This window comes from Schistocerca americana, chromosome 1, assembly GCF_021461395.2.
Source record: "Schistocerca americana isolate TAMUIC-IGC-003095 chromosome 1, iqSchAmer2.1, whole genome shotgun sequence".
In the NCBI taxonomy this organism is placed as follows: Eukaryota; Metazoa; Arthropoda; class Insecta; order Orthoptera; family Acrididae; genus Schistocerca; species Schistocerca americana.
The window spans coordinates 1,126,101,756-1,126,126,848 of record NC_060119.1 but is presented as its reverse complement, the minus strand read 5'-3'; the positions used below and the strand labels follow the sequence as shown (position 1 = coordinate 1,126,126,848).

Here is a 25,093-nt window from a genome sequence, read left to right as displayed (position 1 = left end):
CTGTTTTGGGGTGACATTATGTGGAGCCTATGGACGCTGCTGGTGGTCATGAAAGGCACCGTAACAGCTGTATGATATGCGAATGCCATCCTCCGACAGAGAGTGCAACCATATCAGCAGCACAATGGCGAGGCATTCGTCTTCATGGGTGACAATTCGTGCCTCCGTCGTGCACATCTTGTGAATGACTTCCTTCAGGATAAAGTCATTGCTGAACTAGAGTGGCCAGCATGTTCTCCAGACATGAAACCCATTGAACATACCTGGTATAGATTGAAAAGGGCTTTTTATGGACGACTTGACCCACCAACCATTCTGAGGAATCTATACCGAATTGCTGTTCAATCTGGACCAACAGTGCCTTTATGAACTTGTGGATAGTATGCCACGATGAATACAGGCATGCATCAATGCAAGAGGATGTGCTATTGGCCATTAGGGGTACTGGTGTGCACAGCAATTTGTACCACCACCTCTGAAGGTCTCACTGTGTTGTGATACAATATGCAATGTGTGGTTTTCATGAGAAATAAAAAGGGCGGAAATGATGTTAATGTTGATCTCTATTCCAATTTTCTGTACAGGTTCCGGAAGTCTCGGAACCGAGGTGATGCAAAACTTTTCTTGATGTGTATGTATAAAAATGCAGTTGAAACACACATATAAGTAATGCATTCTGCAGAATTAAAGATTATGTGGAGAACTCAGAGTAGTGTTTAATAATGGAGGGGACAACTACAACACCCTGTCACATTAAAATACACTCCTGTTTGTGAAAAGTGAAACACTCAGATGCAGTGGCCTGCAACACGCCACAATAAGAGGACATCATTTAAATGGCAGAGTGGTGGCGTGCTTTTAGGCTCAACAGCACCCACTTCTGTGCGACAAAATAGGTCAGTGTTACACAATGCTCAGTCAGTGTGGAGCCGCCGTATGAAATGGAAACATTTAATTGAGTGCCACTATGCCTCACCGAAATCACAGGGTGGAATATCATTATGTTAGTGCATTCAAAAGGAGCAGGAGAATTCATTTCTGTCAGGCGGATGTGTCATTCTCTGACATTGCGGCTATACAGGGCATACTACTGTAACAGTGAGGTGTACATGGAACCAGTGAAGAGAAGAGGGCTGTACACAGCACTGACAGGGTACTGGACGACACTATGTGACCACAGTGCAAAATGACCGCAATCTTGTCTGCTTGGCCGTAATGGACAGGACAGCTTCGTTCAGAGTTGACGTGATGTTGGAGCACTGCAACAGGTGTGCATGTCTTCATCGACAGTTCGACGCCATCTACTGTGCGCTGGACTGGTGGCATACAAGCCATTCCATCGGCTTGCATTGACAGAACCCAGCAAAGCATTAGGAACGTGAACGACAACACCAGCATGCTGAGTGGCTAAATGTAGTGTTTTTGGACAAGTCCCATTTCAACTTGTCCTGCAGCATACATGTTTGATGCAGTCAGGCAGACTGTATTGTCGAGCGGCGTAGTGGACAAATGCCAGGTGTGATGGTTTGAAGTGCCATTGCCTATAACAGGTGATCTCACTTCCTACTTCTTGAGGGCAATCTGAACAGCTACTTCAACATCATGGAAGTAACCAACCTTTTGCACTCCAAGCATCCTTTATTAATGCATGATCACACGAAACATAGCAGAGCATTCACAAACAACAACAAGAGTCCACACCGGTTCCAAACCTCACTGACTAAAGATAGAGTACTCCTTGTTCCAGAGTCATGGGTAGTTGATGATCTCCACAAAGTGTTTAATGCCATTCAGCATTTGAAGAAAGAAAAGGCACCAGGAGAGGACTTTTTTTTCCCTCGATGTGAATGATGGAGGAAAAGTAATACAAATGGGACTTTCGAATTTGTTCATTGAATGTGTGCAATGGATGACAGTTCCCCAAAACTGCTACATAGCTGTAACTACTGTGCTATGCAAGAAAGGAGACAGACAAGGCATGAAACTGTAGAGACCTGCCAGCCTCCTCTCTGTAATGTACCTACGTTTATCAAAATCATCATCAACAGCTAGCTTTAGGGGTGGATTTAAAGTGTGGACCTGTAGAACTGTTGTAAGTCTTGAACAAAATTATAAGATGGAGAGATGACTTAGTTACCAATTTAAGATTTCAGATTTTGAGATAGCTTTTGGCTTGTTTCAGCAGAATCTGTACTAACTTTCTCAGAGAAACAGAGCATTTATTCAGCCAATATGAAGTGTGAATTGTAATTTATTAGTGCCAGAACATAAATAATGTAAATCAAGTCAAACATTTTAGTAAAGTTTCAGCTGAAACGGAGAACTGTTACTAGTAACAGTATCCTAATAATAATGCAGTTTTGTCATAGAAAAAAAAATTGTTACTGAGTTACAGCTAGCTCACATTGTCTATTTACCCTCCATGAATTCTTGTACCAGATAGTAAAACGTTCTTTACAAAATCTTGTGGAGCCTTATTTTTAGATGACCTAGCTTCATGTTATGTTTTTTTCCTATTAGCTGATTGTATATTTTCGTCCTCATATGCCATGGTGACAGTGCATACAATTTCTATTGGTGTGTGGAAACTATAAAATTCTCTTTATTTCTTATGTTTAAGTGTGCCTAAAATGATTCTTCTCGTATAGTTTTTGTCTCCTGTATAATGATATTATAATTTTGCTAATGTATAGGGAGGGAATGGTTTGGATTTGTATTTTTCAAAATAATGAGTGACAAGTTTATTTTCATTGTGCTGTACACATGTAGCTGACAGTTTTCTTGTGCTCCTTCAGAACACCATACCTAATTAATGATGATTCAAAATAACTATCATATTTGCAAACTGAAAACTGTTTAATTTATTTGATAGAATGTAAAAGTATATAGTCCAGATTAACTTCTTGTTCAGATTTAATTCAAGGAATCTGATCATATCAATTTTTCCCATAAGCTGATTGTTATGCTATATTTTAAGCTCTACACATTTTGAATGTGTGGTTTTCAAATGTACTGTGTTGGTTTCTGCAATACTCAACTTCAACACATTTAACTGGAACCAGTTTTCTAGTGTTTTGAGTGTGCTCACAGTAGAGCTTAGAATATTTTCTGCATTATCAGCTTCTATTAAAAGAAAAGTATTGTCTTCAAAGAGAACTAATTGGCAATTTATATGTATCAGTAAGTAATTTACATAGAACGGAAAAAAACATTGGCTGTAGAATGGAACCTTGTGGCACACCTTTTGACACTGTATTCCATGAAGAATAATAGCCTAATTTATTGAATTTGAAGTGACAGTTACCCTTTAATTTTTGTGCTGCAGGTGTAATATAAGCCATAGAGTTGTCCTTAATCCTATATTTATCTGATTTATAGAACATGGTAAAGATGACACATTGAGTTGCAGACAGCCACAGTGAAAAGACTGTTACACATTTAGCTTTCTTCCAAAGCCTCCCCCAGTACAGAAAAACCAGACTGCTGGTCCGAGTTGCCAGAGATGGCGGTCTTATATGTGTGGTGTTTGCGTGAGGTGTGTGTGTGTGTGTGTGTGTGTGTGTGTGTGTGTGTGTGTGTGTGTGTGTGTTCTCTGAAGAAGACTTTGGCCAAATGCTAAATGTGTAACAGTCTTTTCATTGTGGCTGTCTGCAGCTCAGTGCATCATCTATATGTTGAATAGCAATCTATCCTTTCCAATCATTGTTGATATTCCAACCTGGAGCTTCCACTGTTTAATTTATAGGTAAGCAAGAGTCAGTGGCTTTTGTAAGATCTCATCTAATCCTTTGCTTATCTTCAAACAATGGAGTGTAATGTACTGTGTGTATTATTCTGCACATTCAAAATTCTATTCTTCCAATCAGTCAAAAGTGCTGGAGTAAGTAGCTACAACCCCGATTCAAAATTTTGCTTATCCTTTCAGTTAAACTGTTCACTGCACCCAGTGTGGTTTTTTTTCTTGTTAGGACCTAAATTGGTTACTTGACTGCTTTTTACAATAAAATTTTGAATCTGGGTTGTAGCTACTTTCTCCATCACTTTTGACAGGATTGGAAGAATAGAATTTTGAATGTACAGAATAATACATACAGTACATAATTATTCAGCTTCCATTAGACTTCATCTGGATAGTGAGAAATTCCAAATTGGAAAAGCAGTCAGGCAAAGAGATTTTGTATCGCCAATACTATTCGCAGAAATCTTTGTGGAAGTTTTCAGATCCTTGGACTGGAGGGACAAAGAAGCAATGTTTATTATTGGGAACTCCCCTTCATTTGGCTGGTGACACTGTACTGTTTGTCTCTAGTGCAGATTAACTTCAACAGTGAACAGATGGACTTGTTCATACTTTCTGTAACACATCATACTCTAAAAGAAAGCCTTCAGAGATGTCAAATAAGTCAAGTTGTATGGTAATAGGCAGAAGCAGCCACTGCAGGCATTTGTGAAAATCCCGGCGGGGTCAGGGATTTTCTCTGCCTCGTGATGGCTGGGTGTTGTGTGCTGTCCTTAGGTTAGTTAGGTTTAAGTAGTTCTAAGTTCTAGGGGACTGATGACCATAGATGTTAAGTCCCATAGTGCTCAGAGCCATTTGTGAAAAATACACTAACTACAGATAGTGACTATTGAGCATCTACACAAACTGAGAAATGTGGAAATTCTCCTTAATTACTTTATACAAGTCGATGTATCTCGGTTGCGATCCTCGTCAGTCGCAGGATTTATATCTGTAAATTATTGCTTCTTTCATCTGCAGCAATGACTGTTAATGTGCAAAATGTCGAGTTGCACTGTAGTCTGCCCATAATTGGCTGATTGAAGAAGTTACAGGGCTGGAGGAAAGCAATGGAGTACCAACTCCAGTAGGACCACAGTTAGTAAAGCACTCTGTTTGTTTAGACAAGCTCTTAGTGTGATCACAGCTTTAGCTTTTGCTTTAGGTATTAGAATGAAACAGCTACTTTTTTGGGGGGTGGTGGGGGGTGGTGGTGGAGGGGGCGGAGGGGGGGGGGGGGAAGAGAGTCCAACACTGCTCCCCTTATGCTACTCAGCTACTGTTATTGTGTAATACTTCAAACAAAGGTAAATGTAACATTTCGTAGACCGCTATCAGTTGTCTATATATTGAAAAACTCATGCTATGTTTATATGTATATAAAATTTGCATCTTGGGGTGTAGTTATTTTGATAACAACTGAATCAACAGGAAAAAAATAAATAAGAGTAAAATTGACCTGTAGCTGTGTTGTAAACAAAGTAGAGTTCTCAAAACCAAGTTTCTTATATTTCTGAAAGAGAAGGTCTACAACCAGTGTGTACTGACACTTTTGGCTTATTGTGATGAGGCTTGGATTTTGAAACTGAGGGAAAACAGTATGAAAAGGATAATTGCTCTGAATCTGGCCTCAGCATCCAGAGACCGTAGTCATGTTTGTGTGCGTGTGTTTTTTGTCTATTTCCGATGAAGGTCCTGTTGGTCAAAAGCTTACTTTCTGACGACAGTCTTTTTGTTGTGCCTATCTGTGACTCAGCATCTCCGCTACTATCCTTTTCATAATGTTGCCGTATTCCATCCTGGATTTTCCACTATTTGAAACTGAGGGAGACATATTTTGGGAATGACTGGGAGAGCCAGTAAAGCAAACGAATGGGTCAGGGAGGAAACTTAATCTGATGGCAATGAAAATGACGTGTAGGTAAGTGGGATATTTAGACAGGAGAGGCTAGGTCACAGGGGAAGACTGAGATGACAGCTTAATGGAAGGCGCAACAGGAGCAACTGAAATCACTCAACAGAGGAAAGTCCACTGGACCTGACGGGATACCAATTCGATTCTACACAGAGTACACGAAAGAACTTGCCCCCCTTCTAACAGCCGTGTACCGCAAGTCTCTAGAGGAATGGAAGGTTCCAAATGATTGGAAAAGAGCACAGGTAGTTCCAGTTTTCAAGAAGGGTCATCAAGCAGATGCTCAAAACTATAGATCTGTATCTCTGACATCGATCTGTTGTAGAATTTTAGAACATGTTTATTGCTCACGTATCATGTAATTTCTGGAAACCCAGAATCTACTCTGTAGGAATCAACATGGATTCCGGAAATAGCGATCGTGTGAGACCCAACTCTATTTGTTCATGAGACCCAGAAAATATTAGATACAGACTTCCAGGTAGATGCCATTTTCCTTGACTTCTGCAAGGCGTTCGATACAGTTCCACCCTGTCGCCTGATAAACAGAGTAAGAGCCTACGGAATATCAGACCAGCTGTGTTACTGGATTGAAGAGTTTTTGGCAAACAGAACACAGCATGTTGTTCTCAATGGAGAGACGTCTACAGACGTTAAAGTAACCTCTGGTCTGCCACAGGGGAGTGTTATGGGACCATTGATTTTCACAATATATATAAATGACCTAGTAGATAGTGTCGGAAGTTCCATGCGGCTTTTCGCAGATGATGCTGTAGTGTACAGAGAAGTTGCAGCATTAGAAAATTGCAGCGAAATGCAGGAAGATCTGCAGTGTCTAGGCACTTGGTGCAAGAAGTGGCAACTGACCCTTAACATAGACAAATGTAATGTATTGCGAATACATAGAATGAAGGATCCTTTATTGTATGATTATATGATAGCGGAACAAACACTGGTAGCAATTATTTCTGTAAAATATCTGGGAGTATCCGTACGGAACGATTTGAAGTGGAATGATCGTATAAAATTAATTGTTGGTAAGGTGGATGCCAGGTTGAGATTCATTGGGAGTGTCCTTAGAAAATGTAATCGATCAACAAAGGAGGTGGCTTACAAAACACTCGTTCGACCTATACTTGAGTATTGCTCATCAGTGTGGGATCCGTACCAGGTCGGGTTGACAGAGGAGATAGAGAAGATCCAAAGAAGAGTGGCGCGTTTCGTCACAGGGTTATTTGGTAAGCGTGATAGCGTTACGGAGATGTTTAACAAACTCAAGTGGCAGACTCTGCAAGAGAGGCGCTCTACATCACAGTGTAGCTTGCTGTACAGGTTTTGAGAGGGTGTGTTTCTGGATGAGATATTGAATATATTGCTTCCCCCTACTTATACCTCCCGAGGAGGTCACGAATGTAAAATTAGAGAGATTCGAGCACGCATGGAGGCTTTCCGACAGTCGTTCTTCCCGTGAACCATACGCGACTGGAACAGGAAAGGGAGGCAATGACAGTGGCACGTAAAGTGCCCTCCGCCACACACCGTTGGGTGGCTTGCGGAGTATAAATGTAGATGTAGATGTAGAAGGCGTACAGCTGGGGGCTGTGACAAATGGGACAGTCTGGAGAAAGCCTTCACCCAGACCGTGTATCGGTTGGTGGGGACTGCTCCAAGTGACAATAGTAGAACCAGCAGGAGACGGTGGCAGGCATGCACAGGTTCGTAATTCAGTTAAAGTGGTGCAATTGTGCCAGTGTTTGAAGCTCAGAAGCTAGGGGTTTGTGCAGGAAAATAAACAACAAAAAGCAGTAGATTATTAATGGTAATTGATGCACACATTAGTAAAAATACTGTGCTATATTTCTCCAGCAACTTCAATGCTTTGTTCAAGTTCTGAGTGATATCGCTGTGTGCGATGTAATGATAAAATTACAATAAGCCATCATTTTTATCACCAGAGACCATTCATACATACATAAAGAGAATTTGTGTCACAATACTTTTTTAACTTGTCCACTGTGTTGCAATCGTGAAGCCTCAAGACAGAGGATGGCATATGCCTGCACTTTTATAGGTGAGAACGTTCACAACTTTTTCATGTGGCCTTCTGAATAATGAGTCTCCTCTGCTCTTTACCCTTATGTCTGTTACGTTTTGCTGGTTCTCCAATCCATATTTTGATCCTAGACTATTACCACAGATTCTCTACTATATTTGAGGAATTTTTACTACACTTGTCCTCTAACACATGCTGTTCTGCTCCAGTTAACACTAATATTCATATTAAACAGCCTTTACCTTTACAACTATATAGAAAGATGGTAGTATTCTGCATATAGTTGCATAAATGCATAATTTGAAGAGTTAGGAAAAAAATAGCAGGTGAGTGTTCGGTTGAGTGATGAAAGGATGAGAAGTAATTCCTGTAGTTATCAGTAGTAAGCCTGCAGTTATTTATTCATCTTGAGATCACTTTAATATATGGAGAAACGTAAGTAGTATTTACAGACCCTGAAACTAGTCACAGACAATGAAATATTAACAAATAAAATAAAAACAATAAAATGTAGCTGTAGAGCTGTTGTGTAAAGGGAAAGTGTATACAGACAGGTAAATTTATACAGATGTATTTGATGAGGATGCGACAGACAGATGATCGTAGCCTCGTAGCGAGAACCTCGTACTTGAAATGGTTTAGGCAACCCTAAATCAGGATATTCATCCCCCATCTTGAATCTAGGACCAGTATCTTAACAAATACATCTCTTCTTTTGGTTTATACGTAGTGTACAATACTCCATTGTTTGTTTATAGAGAGTGATTAATTGTTAACGCAACTGCTTTCGCAGCATACAGCCGGCTAGGGCCGTGCCAGCTTCTGTGCCCGAAGTGTGGGTGACAGTGAATATAGCATGGTTTGTTACATATGTTATTTCCAACAGACGTAACATAAAAATCAAAAAAGGGAAGGAAATTACTCACATATATTAAGCAAGGAGATGGGAACTGCTTCCCTTCATTGTTCAAGTATTTCTGACACCTGCTTAGGAAGTTGTTTATTATACTCTGCATTCCCTCTGGAAAATGGCAGCAATTTTTTAATGAACATTACTTTTAAGTTCGTCTAAAGTGTGTGGATTTGATTTGTACGCTTTTTCCTGTAATGCCCCCATAGATAAAAATGACAAGGTATTAAATTGGGAGAGCGAGGAGGCCATATGTTTTTGTGATAACTCTATCTTAAAACATGTCATGGATCTCCTGTAGTAAGAAGTTGGCAGTGTACTCCATCACAGAGTCCTAATGAAAGCTCGCAAAAGCACATTTTCTGGTAGTCAATTGAAAAAAAGAAAGAAAAGAAAAGAAAAAAAATGCTCCACAATGTTTTACACATTTTGCTCACTGTTAATTGATCCCTGAAAAAAAAAAAAAATAGGGTCCACTACTCTTTCACTGCTAATAGTGCGCCACACTCCTATTTTTTGATCATCCAGGGGTTCATTGTGTATTACGTTAGGCTTTTCAGAACTCCAGTAACAGTTATTTTGTGAATTAATGTATCCACTTTGATGGAGCCATAATATTTCAGAAAAGAAAGTTAGGTGAGGGTCGATTTCTTCATCATGCAACCTATTCAAAGTCCATTCAAAAAACTGCAACCTTTTTTCAGGGTCATGTAGTTTAAGTTAGTGCACTGCAGTTACATTATAGTGTTGTAACTTTAGTAACTTTTTAGCCATTTGAACAGAGCCATACCAAATTCCTATTTCGTGAGAAAGATGTCAAACTGATTTTCTAGGAGACCTTTCCAGAGCATGCTTAATGTTATCCAGAATTTATTATGTAAGTGTAGTAGGGGACTGTGTATATTTCCTGTCAAGAACACTCCCTGTTTCATGAAATTTATAAATCAGTCAATGAACTGCACTCCTATTAGGACCTTCAACAGTAGGAAATTCCTCTCGAAATAATCTCCTTACTGCACGTACTGATTCTGTATGCATGTACGAATTGTACATAAATACCCTCTTAGTGAATAGAATACTTGTATTTCACTTGAAACACTTTCATTCAGTACTCTGTTTTGTTACCTAACAAATATGTGCAAGATTTCTACATAAATGAAAGCCTTGCAGTGAAGGGGAAATGTACTCTCCACCAGTGCCGCCACTGGCTGGCTGCTGACAGGGTAACAAATTCCCCGCCGGGTGGTTGCATTAAGGATTGACCACCCCATACTTGGAGAGACTCGGTGGTTGTCGATGTACTAAACATAAGCAGTCAGCAGTCTATCTGTGCCAGCTGATGTGTAATTCGAGACATTCCACATTCCGGATGACTCTCCTTCATTTTGGGGTGGATGGAACACAGTGTGTGGATGAATGTATAAGAGATGAGCGGGCACAGTAACCTCTAAAGTTTGATAAAGTAAAAACTCGAAGTAAATCCAAAATTTTTACGAAATTCTGAATTTTAGCACAGTGAGCACTAGACAGATGTTTGTTAGTTCTACTGTAAGTGTTTAACCTTATGTATTTGTTGTGTGAAATATTTCAGAGCATCCAGATGCGCAAGGCAAGGAAGGTCATCCACTGAATGTTTTTATTCTGGGAGACTTTCCGCAAAAGGATGTCCCGTTCCACGAAGAAGAAGTTGTTGCTCTCAGAGGAGGTTGCATCTCTGAAAACGACAAAGGGACACTTGAACTTGTGTTTACAAGTGATAAACGGAACACCATTTTACGGGAAGATGTAAGTGTTTCATTGTGTATATCACTATAATTACAAAATATTTTAATAATTCTGGACAGTAGTGACCAAAGACAAGTAAAGAGTTGACTGCTTTACTGATCGATAATATTGCTGTCAATTATTAACATTTTACTTCCCTCCTATCTGGACCTCCAAAAACAGTTAAAACAAATTTTAAAAGTGCTTATTCATTGCGTAGGAAGCTACAAACGTAGTCCCCAATCTCCAGTTACAAACCCTCAGTTCATTACCAAATGTTAATAAAAATGTGAATACCTATTAGACAGATAATGAACTGTGTAAACAGTCCAGCATCAAAGCATCAAACTTAAGAAGAAGCTTCTCAAAGGTGTATACACACTCGATAGTAGTAGGACATTAAGGAAAAAATATTTTTTCATATTTTCACATGGAATAGTTCTGGTGGAAAAAAAAAAAAAAAAAGCCCGTAAAGGTTGTCTGGAAACAAATACTTGTTGATATATGCATCAGTGTACTTTTGTTGAAAATGGTGTGTACTTGGTAGTGTTGGCTGTCTTCGTATTGATATTGATGTCGATTGCTCATTTCCATTTGGTTGTGTTTGCTTTTGTACTTACTCTTCTGACTGTGATGCTGTTGTCAGATATACACCGATAAGCCAAAACATAATGACCACTGTCCGCCGCGACATTTTATGAAGCCTGGTAGCGTTGTGGGCACGTGATGTGGCAGCAGAAGTGTGTAAGTGGAGCAGACAGGATGGGGGATCGCCCTAACGAAGGTACGAGCTGCAAATGGGGAAATCCATTGAGATTAAGTGACCTTGACAAAGGGCAGATTATTATTATGCAGAGCCTGTGAACAAATCTCTCGAAAACGGCAAAGCTGGTCAAATGTTCACGGACTACTGTTGTGAGCATCTAAGGAAAGAGGTGGAAGGACAGTGAAACTACCATTAGATAGATACGTCATGTTAGGCAGTGTCTTAACACTCCCATTGAAATTGTATGAAGTTGTCGGCTGTGAACTTAGAGGACTCACCTTGCTTAAGTAGGATTTGACATTCTTGCTGATTTGTTTCACTGTGGTAATGCCGACCTGTTAAGTGATATAAAGGAAACCAAATCATATCTTTTATTCTGATTCACTGTATAACTTAAGCCACTTGATGGTTGTGAATATTCTTAGTGTTCACTATGCATGCTAATTTCTCTTAATATGTCAACTTCCGTTGGATTTTGCATAGAGTTATTTTTGATGCTGTGACAACTACTTGTCTTACCATTTGTGATATTGCCTAGGCTGTATATATGCATAGCATTATATTTCATAGCTTAGTGTGTGACATTTCACATGAAATGAAGATTGGTACTCATGTATGCTAGGCAGTTCTTCATCTAAAAATTTCAATGGAGCTCTTGATGGTACACCATCTAGTACTGATCTTTTTAATGAATTTACATGTTCATTTGTAAATCTATGATGTTAAATTATTTTTATGACATAACAAATATGCACACATGTTTAGTCTGTTGTGCTGGATGTACACAAAGATTTCATTTAATTCCAATACTTTCATTTTTAAGCTTAAGTGGTATTATGATTACCTATCACTTCCTGTAAGATTGATATGTACATCCTTATATTACTACATTTATACCCTTTTATTATGCAGGAGCCTGAGGGTGGCAAAATGAATTGCTGAAACTGGTCGCTTTTAGAATAAAATAAAATATCCTAAAGCGTACGGTTGATGGTAAAGTTTATTGACATTGAAAAGTACGTACCAGCCATGTCCCCTGGCTGTGATGGACCAACAGAGATTCTATACACATTGATTTGAGGTTCTTCTGGCATCTAAACAAAATTCTTGATTCCATGGACTGTGAACGAAGTGAAATGGAGGTCTGTTATTCTATCTGGGTGATGGCAGACATGATATTCTGCTATAGTTTGGCCAATGACATTAATCAACAGGAATGTCTCACATATGCTGAATTACTTTCTGAATGTAGCTTTCCACTTGGGGAAAAAATTGAGCATATTATTCCAGCAACTTGTGGGCATGGAGTCATGTGAAGCAAGTGCAAGGAATCGCAGTACACATCACTCAGCTGACACACTGAGTGTGAAGTAGCACGTGTCGCACGAGTAATATATAATCCTGAAACAAATGTGCAATGTATTGGAGCTCTTGTATTGTCAATTATGAACAATGAGTTAAATTATCTGTGTGACTTAAACGGCAAGCAATTTCTTACCAAATGACTATGTCAGATTACAGATTACAGTTCTGCCAATGGATTTTAAGACAAAACTCTGGACCCAGAGTTGTATGGGTTTCCTCAGGATCAGATGGGTGATCACCTAGTCAGGGAGTTGATCTCACAGTCAACTCTGGAAATGGGGTACCGAGCCCTGACCTATGAATGCACTTTTGACACAGGCAGTCTATTGAAGTTGGAATAGGAAATAATAGGCTACCACTACCTCCAACAAGCCATGTGTCATCAAGGAGTTCACAGCTGTGTGGCAGTTCTTCAATCCGTCTCAAAGGGAGTCCATGATGTTGTAGCTGATCTGTTTTTGACACACTCACCTGTCCTGTGGCTTCATCCTGGGTATCAAGTCCCCTCACTCCTCCCACCCTCCTTCCTCCCTGCTACATCAGTGTAGTAATACTGTGGTGCTCTGTTGACAGCTGCTCATATCCAAGTGGAGTGCTGTCTTCTAACAGCACTCTGACGAATGCAGGCTTTAGGTCTACTTATCGTTGATACTGACCAACAATGAGTGAGCAGTTGTATGCTTTCACTGAGAGAGTGGCTTTTATTCCTGACTTTAATATTCTGATTTCCCGGATTCGGGTGGGGACAGTTGTTCGAGTAGTGTCGCCTGCTGCACACGGACCCCCACGGAGACCTGTGACCATGGTCTACTCTGCCTGTGAGACCAATCTTCCTCCTATCTTGTTTTATCATCATCATCATCTGTGTCTTTCTGATCATGTCTACACTCTTAGTGCCTTCCCCTGTTACTTATCTCAGCATCTCCGGTTTTGAGAGTGGTGTTTATTACATCACTGTTTCATCCTTGCATCATTGAATTGGGTGATCAGACAGGAGGGAGAAAGGAGGGGGGACTGCCTGCTTCCTGACCTTACGAGCCGGACCAACTGACAGTTACTTTATATGAGATGCATTAAAAAAGTGTCGAACCTTTCTTCTGCAGAAATACATTGATTGATTTGGACGTACAGAACCCTAATCGCCTTCAAAGTATTCTCCACGTTAATGCACACACTTTACCCAGCCCTCCTGCTATTGTTAAAACACTTCTGAAACTTATCTTTTGGAATGAAAATCAGTTAGGCTGTCGCATTCCACATGATGTCTTCTCTTGACTCATAATGTGTTCCTTTAAGTAGTATTTTCAGCTTGAGAAATAGCCAAAAGTCACGCAGAACCAGAGCAGAGGAGTAAGGAGCCTGACTACCTGTAGGAATATTGTGTATGGTAACAAGACTCTGTCAGAAGCACAGAATGGGTGAGTGCATCATCACAGTAGAGTTGCAAAGTTTTCGGCGCCCATGGATCTGGTCGTTTATGCCACACCAGATTACAAAGGCAATGAAGGATCTCCGTATAGAATTCCTTTTGTGATGATTTCACATAGTGGTGTGCCCATGAGAATAGAAGAAAACCGTCAATGTGGGCTTTGCAGTGGAACTGACAGCTGGATTACGTATCTTCTCCTCGATAGCGCTAGTGTCGATCACTGCAAAGCTGAAAATCTGAGTGGTTGTGGGACAGCGTTTGTTCATTGGTGTACATGATACTATTTTAGATGGCAGTAACACACACATTTTATTCCTTGCAAAGTTCACTTTTTGAGTACGGTGACCAGTTTTTACATTATGAACAATTATTAATGCAATTATCCAGGCCAGCATTCACAATCACAGTGGGAAGTTTTCTATTGTGGCGCAAACTACTAGTTTACTTTTATCTAAAAATGACACAGTCACATTTAGCACAATCTTGTGGCACTTTGTTAACTGTGATTATACTTCAGTGCCTCATTTAAGACAGTTAATCAGACAAATCACTGAGTATAACAGTAGTTAACGGTATTTACTAATCGCATCACAGTTCAATTAAGAAAGCCCCTTACTTTAGATTACAGGTATTGCAATTACATATTAAAATTCTTAATAATAGATCACAGTGTTTGCTAATTGCATCACACTTCAGTTGAAAAAGTTATCACTTGAAAGTAATTGCATATTAAAATTCTTGAGTTTAACAGTTGTTGGTGTGCATATTTTCTCATATAGAGTGTTCACATTTGTAGTGTGAGTCAGCAACACATGCACGTCTAACATAGATGATACTCGGCTACTGTCAAACTGCAGAATGACTACTTTGGGTGACATCTGACTGCTTATAGTTGGGCGTAAGACTATACTGTTATTTTGAAAAGTAATGCTTTGACATATTGCTGGGTTAAAATTACTGTTTTTGATGAAGTACAAGAACTAAAGTGGCTTTGACTCACACCAATTTTTGCTGGTTACAAAATTGTGAAAATACATGGACGCTCTTGTTTCTTCTGCGTTGTGAATCCCCTTCTTTAAATGAAAAAGCTAGTGCCATATTGCAATCAAAGTACATTACATGAAGTTCTTAATTAGTGAGTTCATCAATTAATGCCGTATGTTATATTGTACGGAAAAATTAATGCTCTGAAAGTATATAGTTGAAGCTCAGTATCTAACAGTAGTTTCGATGAAATCTGCTATGGAACTTGGCCTTGGCTCTGAACTTCAGTTTTCGCTAATTTAAAATACTTTACAGGAATCGTGGAATACTTACCTTTCTAATGGTCTAGCCACTTTTCACAAATTTACTGATTTGGCTCTCAAAGTTGTATATGTCTCTAACTATAGTGTTAACTTCAGTTAACTGTAATTTTTAATTAATAATGCCCTAATGAAAACTAATTACACTAATTGAATCAGAACACTTGAAACAATAATCTGAGTAATAAAACAATGGAAAATCCAGGATAGAATGTAACAGTACAATGAAAAGGAAAGTTGCCACTCACTGTATAGTGGAGATGCTGAGTTACGGATAGGCACAACAAAAAGACTGTCACTAATAAAGCTTTTGACCAGTAAGACCTTAGTCAACAATAGAACACACACACACACACACACACACACTCATGCACCCGCACCTCACACTCACGCAAATGCAACTCACCCACACATGACTGCAGTCTCAGTTGCCTGATACTGCAGTCATGTATGTGTGAATTGACATTTGTGTGTGTGTGTGTGTGTGTGTGTGTGTGTGTGTGTGTGTTTGTGTGTTTGTGTGTGTGTGTGTGTGTGTGTGTGTGTGTGTGTGGTTTGTTGTCTGTTGTTGATGAAGGCCTTACTGGCCGTAAGCTTTACTTGTGACTACCCAGCATCTCTCCACTATATGGTGAGTGACAACTTTCCTTTTCATTACATTGTAACCTGAATAATAGATTTGAACAAAGTTTGGTCTTAAAAAGTATTTAAAATTTCAAGTAAATGCTACTTGTCAATACGTAAATGTATCAAAAATATGAAATCAGGCTAAACAGTTTGGTTATTTATGGGAGTAAAAAAATGTAACAGATGGGAAGGATCCACCTGCTTTTCCACTGTCTGGTGTTGTTGCATTGCTGTAGGTTCCCCCTCCCCCCCTCCCCTCTTACATCTCAGTTTCTGGATCATACACAGAAACCCTCATCTCAACACTTGTGAGCATGGTATTAAGAAATATGAGGTTACTATTTTCATTGTCCAGCATGTCCTGTGTGATTTCCAGATGGCACTGCTTGAGCTCCGTTGTCAGCAGTTCCGGTACGAATTTTGTGGGCCTCTCCTTGTTCACAAAATGTCCTCAAGGTCGAATGTACCGATCCAATGCTTACCCCTATATTCTTCACAAGTTCTCATACTGTGATATGACTTTCTTCCAAAACATTTGGCATAATTTTATGCAATATTGCTGCTCAGTATTTTGCATCATTATACAGCTTACTGGTATCTGAGTAGTGTTTACGACATCCTTACGTATATGTCGACTGCCAGCAACTAATGCTGGTAGGAAAACAATTTGTGACTGTCCACATCAGTCCCCCACCACATCACTGCAGAAAGTCTCCCACATAACTGGTTTATGTGGGAAAGAAGAAGGTTGGATACTTTTCGATCACTCATTGTATCTCATTCAGTACTCTAACCCCGAGAAGTGTTATTGCCCAAAATACCTTGATTCTACTATTACTGTACACTATAGCGAAATCACCAAATGACAGATACCATTAGCTGACAACACTATGTGTTAGAGCTGGTTTTGTGAATGAGAGTTGCGGTTCATCACATGCCTATGGTGCACAAGAAGCACCAGGAATGATGAAGCTTAAGACAGTCTGAAGCATGGGTATTTACAGCTCATAGAAATTCAATAATGAATCACAATTCCTTAATAAAGCAAATCTGAATACATCTGCAATCCCAGAAAAATGAAGTGCATCCAATGAAACAATAATGTTTTCAATAGCTTAAAAAATACGAAACTTAATATTTTGCAGCGACTGAATGTTTTCGCCACCTTTCTAACACTAATATTTTACTAGCACAATGAGTTTCATCAGCATGCTTCCATCTTCACGTGCGTTTACAGTTACTTTCGCAGTGTCATTATATGAAGTGAGGTTAGTTTCTTTTGCTGTTTGTGCCAGTGAGGTGGTTGTTGTTATTGTTGCTGGTCTTTGGTCCGAAGACTGGTTTGATCCATCTCCATGCTACTCTATCCTGTGCAAGCCGCATCATCTCTAAGTAACTACTGCAACCTACATCCTTCTGAATTTGCTTACTGTATTCATCTCTTGGTCTCTCTCTATGATTTTTACCCCTCATGCTTCCCTGATGTACCAAATTGGTGATCCCTTGATGTCTCATAATGTGTCCTATAAACTGATCCCTTCTTCTAATAAGATTGTGCCACAAATCCCCCCCCCCCCCCCCCCCCCCCCATTTCTATTCAGTACCTCCTCATCAATTACGTGATGTACCCATCTAATGTTCAGCTTTCTCCTGTAGCACCAACTTTCAAAAGCTTCTATTTTCTTCTTGTATCAACTGTTTATCTTCCATGTTACAGTTCCATACATGGCTACATTCCATTCCAATATTTTCAGAAAAGACTTCTCAAATCTATATGCAATGCTAACAAATTTCTCTTCCTTACCATTGTCAGTCTACATTTTACATCCTCTCTACTTTGACCATCATCAGTTATTTTGCTGTCCAAATAGCAAAACTCATCTACTACCTTAAGTGTCTCTTTTCCTAGCCTAATTCCCTCAGCATTACCTGATTCAATTAGATGTCATTCCAGTATCCTTATATGGCTTTTGTTGCTGTTCGTATTATATCCTCCATCAAGACACTGTCCATTCCGCTCAACTGCTCTTCTGAGTGCTTTGCTGTCTCTGACAGAATTACATTGTCTTTGGCAAACCTCAGAGTTTTTATTTCTTCCCCGTGGACTTCAATTCCTATTCCAAATTTTTCTTTGATTTCCTTTACTGCTTGCTCAATGTACAGCTTGAATAATATGGAGGACAGGCTACAACCCTGTCTCACTCTCTTCTCCACTGCTGCTTCTGTTTCATATCCCTCATTCTTATAGCTGCTTACTCTAGCTCTACAAATGCTATAAATGTAGGTTTGCCCTTCCTTAACCTTTCTTCTAAGAAAAGTCATAAGGTCAGTATTGTTTTGCATGCTCCTACATATCTCCGGAATCCAAACTGATCTTCGCCGAGGTTGGCTTCTACCATCTTTTCCATTCTTCTGTAAAGAATTTGTGTTAATAATTTGCAGCCATGACGTATTAAAATGATAGTTCAGTAATTTTCACATCTGTAATCATCTGCTTTCTTTGAAATTGGAATTATTACATTATTCTTGAGGTCTGAGGATATTTCATCTGTCTCATACATCTAGCACATCTGATGGAAGTGTTTTGTCCTGGCTTGGCTCTCCCAAGGCTATCAGTAGTTCTGACACAATGTCATCTACTCCTGGGGCATTGTTTCAACTTAGGTCTTCCAGTGCTCTGCCAAATTCTTCTCGCAGTATCTTATCTCCCATCTCCTCTTCATCTACGTCCTCTCCCATTTTTATAACATAACCTTCAAGTTAATCTCCCTTGTATATACCCTATATATACTGCTTCCATCTTTCAGCTTCCCCATCTTTGCTTTGGACTGGTTTTCCATTTGAGCTTGTGATATTCATACTGCTCCTTGTCTTTTCTCCTAAGGCCTCCGTAATTTTTCTGTAGGCGATATCTATCTTTCCCGTACTGACATATGATTCTAGCTCCATATATTTGACTTCTAGCCATTCCTGCTTAGCTATTTTGCACTTCCTGCAATGTCATTTTTTAGACGTTTGTATTCCCTTTCACCTGTGCTAAAGCAAGAACAAACATGATTTATGGAATAGAGTACTTTATAGAGCAACACACATAAGATCCAATGAAGTACAGGTTGTGCGTAGCACTGAACATATTGACTGGACATCAGTAATACGAGTTACAGGATAGGCCAAGCACTTGCTTCTGATCGCTTAAATAATACTGTTTGTTTTGTGGCTCACTAGAGCATGCCAGGGGCCGACCCAGTTGGCCTCTATAAGCTGGCCTATGCACTGTACGGATGTGCGATCTCTGAAATCGCGCACATTGTGAGTGAAGGTACACGACTCATCCTTTCTAGAGTTGAGAAAACCGCACACACACATAAAAGCACTAGGCACAGAAAAATGCATGGTACATACTGAAAAAAAAAACCACTGGTACCAAAAAAGCACTGGTACTGTGAAAGAAAGCATTGATCTCACAAGGCGCTGAGATTACGAGTCGCGGGAAACACCAGTGACAGTGCTGAAGTCCATTTCATCCTCTGACTACAGTGGCTGCTGCAGCGTGTGGTGGGCAATTACTGGCGATTAGGGACAGAAATGATGAGTTGGCAGGTTGGCATGCCGTCCTTCTTCTCATGACAAGCCACAGGGTAGGACTGGCGACGACGACTCATTAATGACACCCTCATCGAGGTCAGCGGTCAGTGCTGGAGGTGTCGGTGATAATGGCTGCACACATTCCGGCAATGAAGATGGCGGTGGCTGTGGCATCAGGTGCAGTGGAGGCTGCTCCGGCAACAGTAGTCGGCAAGAAGTAGGGGTGGAGGCAGCAACCCCAGACTGCGATCTGACGGGCAGCAACCCCTGCTGCAGCACAGACCAGACCGCCTGTGACAAGGTAACAGACATAAGCCACAGTGAAGACGGGTAGGTGGTGGGCCCTCCACAACAGACCCCGCCACGTGTGACCACAGTTGGTTGAAGTGACGGGGCGTCCACCTGTCAGGAGTACAGTTGGCGCACAGGTGCCGGCCCAGGCAACACCGATGACGGCAGGAACCCAGTTCAGCTGGCAGCTGAAACCACGAGCTCAGACATGCACAGCTGGCCGGAATCGTCACAGAACAGACCCGGTGTCGGACACAGCTGGTGGAGATCCCGTTGTTGCCGTCACACAGTCTCTCTGCCAGGCTCTTGTCCCCCACTAGAGCGAAACGGTATGAGCTCAAACAATGGTCTAAAGCAGCTTCAGGGGACATGCCAGACAAGTACTTCCACATCTGAGTTTTAAACATTCAAACCGTACGTTCAGCCTCACCATTATATTGAGGGTGAGAGGGAAGCTGGGAGACGGTGAACACCAGTAGCCTAACAAAAAAATGCAACTTCTCGAAGAACAAAATGTGGGCTGTTATTGGTAACCACGGCATATGGAAGCCCTCAATTGCAAATATCTTAGACAGAATGGCAATTGTGGTTGCTGCAGACATGGATGGACAATGCGCCACATATGGAAACTTGAAATAGATGTTTACTACAACGAGCCAATACTGATTTAGGAAGGGCCCAGCAAAATTGACACGTAGATGCTCCCACAGGGCCGCCTGTTGCTGAACACAGCGAGTACAACCAGCGATAAGATGCGTAATGTTCCCATCTGTGCCCTGCAAATACACATATAGATGGGCCGAAGCTTTAGTGCGAGAGGACCCCCAATGACCGACATGCAGAAGCCAGGGAGCAGGTCCTCTGCAGCTAATGTAAGAACCCTGTGAAACTCAGAAAGGCAGTGCTGGAGGGACATGTAATTATGTAAGGGATTCAAGGCACAGCCTGGAGGTTTTTCCAGCCAACTGTGTTGCACAAAAGAGAAGACCTGACAAAGTACAGGATCTGCGGTGGAAGCTGATGCTCTTATGGCACCAATGATGGGAAAACCATTGACCTTATTCTGATTCTCAGTTTCTAAATAGAAACAAAGCAACTCGTCCTCCCGAACGTCGTGTCTGGGACGATTGGAAGGCAAGATAAGGCATTGGCGTTTGGGTATTGAGCTGTCAGCCAGTAATGTATCTGATATTGATAACAGGAGGAAAGAGTCCACTGCTGTAAACAATATGCTGCCTTGTCCAGCAAGGAAGCTGAAGGGTGAAAAAGAGCAACCGAAGGCTTGTGATCCACGATTACTTGGAACTTAGAACCATACAAGGAGATGTGAAATTTCTCAGACTCGTCTTTGTGTTTGTGCACCAACACCGTGCCAAAACCCTGCTGAGAGACATCTGCAGCCAACACGAGATGCTGACATGGCTGAAAAGTGGCCGGACATGGGGCAGATTGAAACTTAGATTTGAACGAACACCCAGTCACAAGCTGGGGACCAGAAAAAAGGCACATTTTTACACATAAGCACTCGCAGAGACTGAGCAACAGTGGATGCGTCCGGCAAAAACTTACAGTTGCACACAACTTTACCTAGAAATGCCTGTAGCTCCTTAACGGAGGTCAGCCATGGCACAGCTGCAATTGCATCAACATGATGATGCAACAGCCTGACCTCTGTGTGAGAAGCCTTGAAACCCAAGTAGTCAATTGATAGCTGAAAAAATTGAGTTTTGGCAAGATTGCACCAGAGACTCACAGACTGTAGGAAAGAAAACAGTGATCAAAGGGTTCTAAGTTGGTCATCGGTGGAAGAACCAGAATCAACAGTATCACTGAGGTAAATATTGCATCCGGGCTTAGAGGCTGGTCAACTGTTCTAAAAAACACTGAAAAATTGTGAGCATGCTAGCAATGCCAGAAGGTGAGCTTTCATATTGGTATAGGTTGAATGGTGTATTGACAGTGAGAAGGCATTTAGTGACCTCATCCAAAGGAAGCTGGGGGTATGCTTCTGATAAATCAATCTCGGAAGAGTAGTAGCCACCTGATAATTTTGCGAGCAGCACATCAGTGCAGGACAAAGGGTATGTGTCTGTCACATACTGTGCATCAGTTGTGACACTGAAGTCGCTGCAGAGGCAATAAAAAAATGAGGGCAGGCGGACTCTCATGGTAACGTGGGCATGAAAACCAGTAGCACAACTGATCCCAGGGGAAAACAGAGATAAAAACTCAGAGCAGAGGGACTCCAGCTGCCGATACAGAACTTGATGTGACACTAAATTTACCTCATTGGCAATGGAAAATCTGAAAGTGTTTAACACGTCTAGTCCAGGTCTGCAGTATGAGAATGGTTCACAACAAGGAAGGTGAACAACAGATTTGTGAGAGATAGGATTGGAGAACTGACCTAGGATTGGAGTGTACTGTTTATTATAACTAATGAACTTCTGTGAAACCTGTGTGAGGGAAGGGGAGGCCACGTCCACATACGTTTGTGCATTTACTAAAGTCACTAAAGTCCATTTGAATTTTTGGTAGTTTATTAAACACACGCAAGTCAATAAACAATCTGTTTGGGGAGACAGTTGCTGTAGAGATACTGCTGTGTCCACCATGTTTGAAGAGGAGTTACGCACTGATGCAATGTGGCCTTTCTTTCACCACACACAGCCTAACACCTAAGGCATGCAACAAGCTCTTGCATTGCTGAGTCGAAGTTTGTGTTGCTGCAATGGCTTCCCTGTCATCCTGAACACTTGAAGCATGCCTGACACGGGTTGACCGAGCAACTTCTGATACCTCCCCCCAAGCCTCCCCACAAACAGCAATCTGATCGCCTGCGACCCGTGACACTTCGAAGGACTGTGCTGTATTGAGCAAGTCTGTAAGCATCGGATTCTCACATTGAAGTACTTTTTCATGGACTTCCCTATCTTGGGTCAGACGAATAATATAATTCACCATGTGGCCAGTGGAGGATTTGTGATGAGTACTAGTGACAAATTTACAATGATGGCTCAACCCAAGTAATTCTGCAGCTCAGGATTCGTAAGATTGGTTTGGGCATTTCTGACAATGGTAAAATTTTACACACGTCACAATGACGTAAGTTCTGTCAGAAAAATTTGTTGAGAGGAGCTTGCATATTTTATCAATTGATAATCTGGACAGTTCTTGCAAAGGCGCAAGTTGGCACAACAACTGATAAATGCACAGTAAAAGCCAGGAAGTGGATTGCATTCCCCTCACAAGAAACCTGGAAATAGTGTAACCGTGGCTTGTGGGAGTCCCAGTCTTCAGCTGATTCATCTAATGTTGGGAAGAGCGACAGTTGCACTGACGGGAGAGTAAGTGCGAACATGCAAATGGCACTTGATTGAGAGTGCTGTTGAGAGCCTGCTCTTGTTCTCTGAAAGCTTACTGCTTGGAAATCACACGTTAGAGTATTTCTTCCATCGATATGTTTGCCGAGTTCTTTGACAGCTCACCAGAATATGCCAGGAGGCCATCCCAGGTGGTCTCTATAAGTGGACCTGCGAACTGTGTGGATGCGCAATCTCTGAAATCAATTGGTTCATGAGTTAAGTTACATCCACATGCTTCATTAGATGCTTTTTATATTTTCTTTTTTTATCAATTAAATTCAATATCTCCTTTGCTATCCAACAATTTCCACCTATTTGATCCTCTGCTACTTTCACTATGTCATCTCTTAAAGCTGCCCATTCGGCTTATAATGTATTCCTTTCCCCTGTTGTAGTCAACTGTTGCCTAAATGCTCCCTCTGATACACTCAGCAACCATTGGTTCTTTCAACTTACCCATGTTGCACCTCCTTAATTTACCACCTTTTTGGAATTTTTTCAGTTTTAGTCTGCAGTTCATAATCAATAAATTGTGGTCGAGTCCACATCTGCCCCTGCAAATGTCCTGCAATTTAAAATCTTGTTCTGAAATCTCTGTCTTACCATTACATAATCAGTCTGAAACCCTCTGGTGTCTCCAGGTCTCTTCCATGTATACAACCTTCTTTCATGATTCTCATACCGTATTAGCTATGATTAAATTATGCTCTGTGCAAAATTCTACCAGACAGTTTCCTCTTTCATTCCATTTCCCCCAGTCCATATTCATGTACTATTTTTCCTACTCTTCCTTTTCCTATTATCTAACTCCAGTCCCCCATAACTATTAAATGTTTGTCTCCCTTAATTAACTAAATAATTTCTTTTATTTCATCATACATTTCTTCAGTCTCTTCATCGTCTGTGGAGCTAGTTGTTCCACTATGGTGGGTGTTGGATTCATGTGTATTTGGCTATGATGATGCATTCACTATGCTGTTCATGCTAGCTTACCCTCAAGTGGTACATGCCATTTAGGCGAATAGTCTTTCACACTCCTTGTTTAGTACAAGAAAAGATGATCATGACAGAGTAATATTAAGTATGGAGTAAGTCACGGAACAAATACTGCATGGGAGTGTTTGTTTTTGTATGTGCAGACATTAAATGAGGGGTGTGGAGCATGAGAAAACAGCAATGTGTGACAACAAATAAACCACTTCACCTGCTGTGGGCAGGGTCTTTTATGTTTTGGCATCATAGCTTGGTGGTGGCTTGATCGCCAAGGTGCAACCACACTCTCCAACAATGAAAACGAAAGAGAAGATGGTTTTGTGACAAGTAAAATATATTGTAATCTTGAATGTCATATTGAGCCTTTGAGATATGTGTAATATGAAAATTTGTGTTCTACTATAATTCACAAGTCACTCTAATGATCTGTACACTCATCCAAGGAAATACATGTTCGTAAAAGGAAAGTAGTGGGTGTGCTTTTTTGTAATGTTAGTAGTTATCTTCTTTTGGACCAATAACAGCTGCAGAACATGAAGTAGTCAAGCCTTTCCTTGGCTATATATGGAATCTCAGAGGTACTGATTAGCAGGACCTCTACTTCAAGAGAATTGACTATGGTGACCAGATTAAAAGAAAAAGGTAAATACGCTAGATACTACGTCAATTGACAGATCTCGTGAAGTGTTTTGACTCATCTTCAGTTACAAGGAGGGAGTCAGCAGCTACATAAAACCCTAAACCATTAAGAAGAACACTTCATTTGGCTTCCAGTGTACAGGACATGGAGCATTACAGCAAAAGGGAGCAAATAAAGAACTATAAATGTACAAAATCTTGAAATTCAATGAGTGATAAATTATAGTGTTGCTAAGAGCAACAGGGTTTCAACAAAAGGAAAAACTATAGGTGAATGGATGTAAGTATATTGTCAAAACTCAGCAATGA

At 40.7% G+C, this 25,093-nt stretch overlaps 1 protein-coding gene across 1 annotated transcript in view; it reads left to right on the top strand.

Moving 5' to 3' along the window:
* LOC124619021 overlaps nucleotides 1-25,093 on the top strand; it is a 218,060-nt gene that overhangs the window by 35,752 nt on the left and 157,215 nt on the right. The window contains exon 3 of the mRNA XM_047145393.1: nucleotides 10,248-10,441. Within this exon, the coding sequence (XP_047001349.1) occupies nucleotides 10,248-10,441 (194 nt within the window). The remainder of the gene's footprint in view (nucleotides 1-10,247; nucleotides 10,442-25,093) is intronic.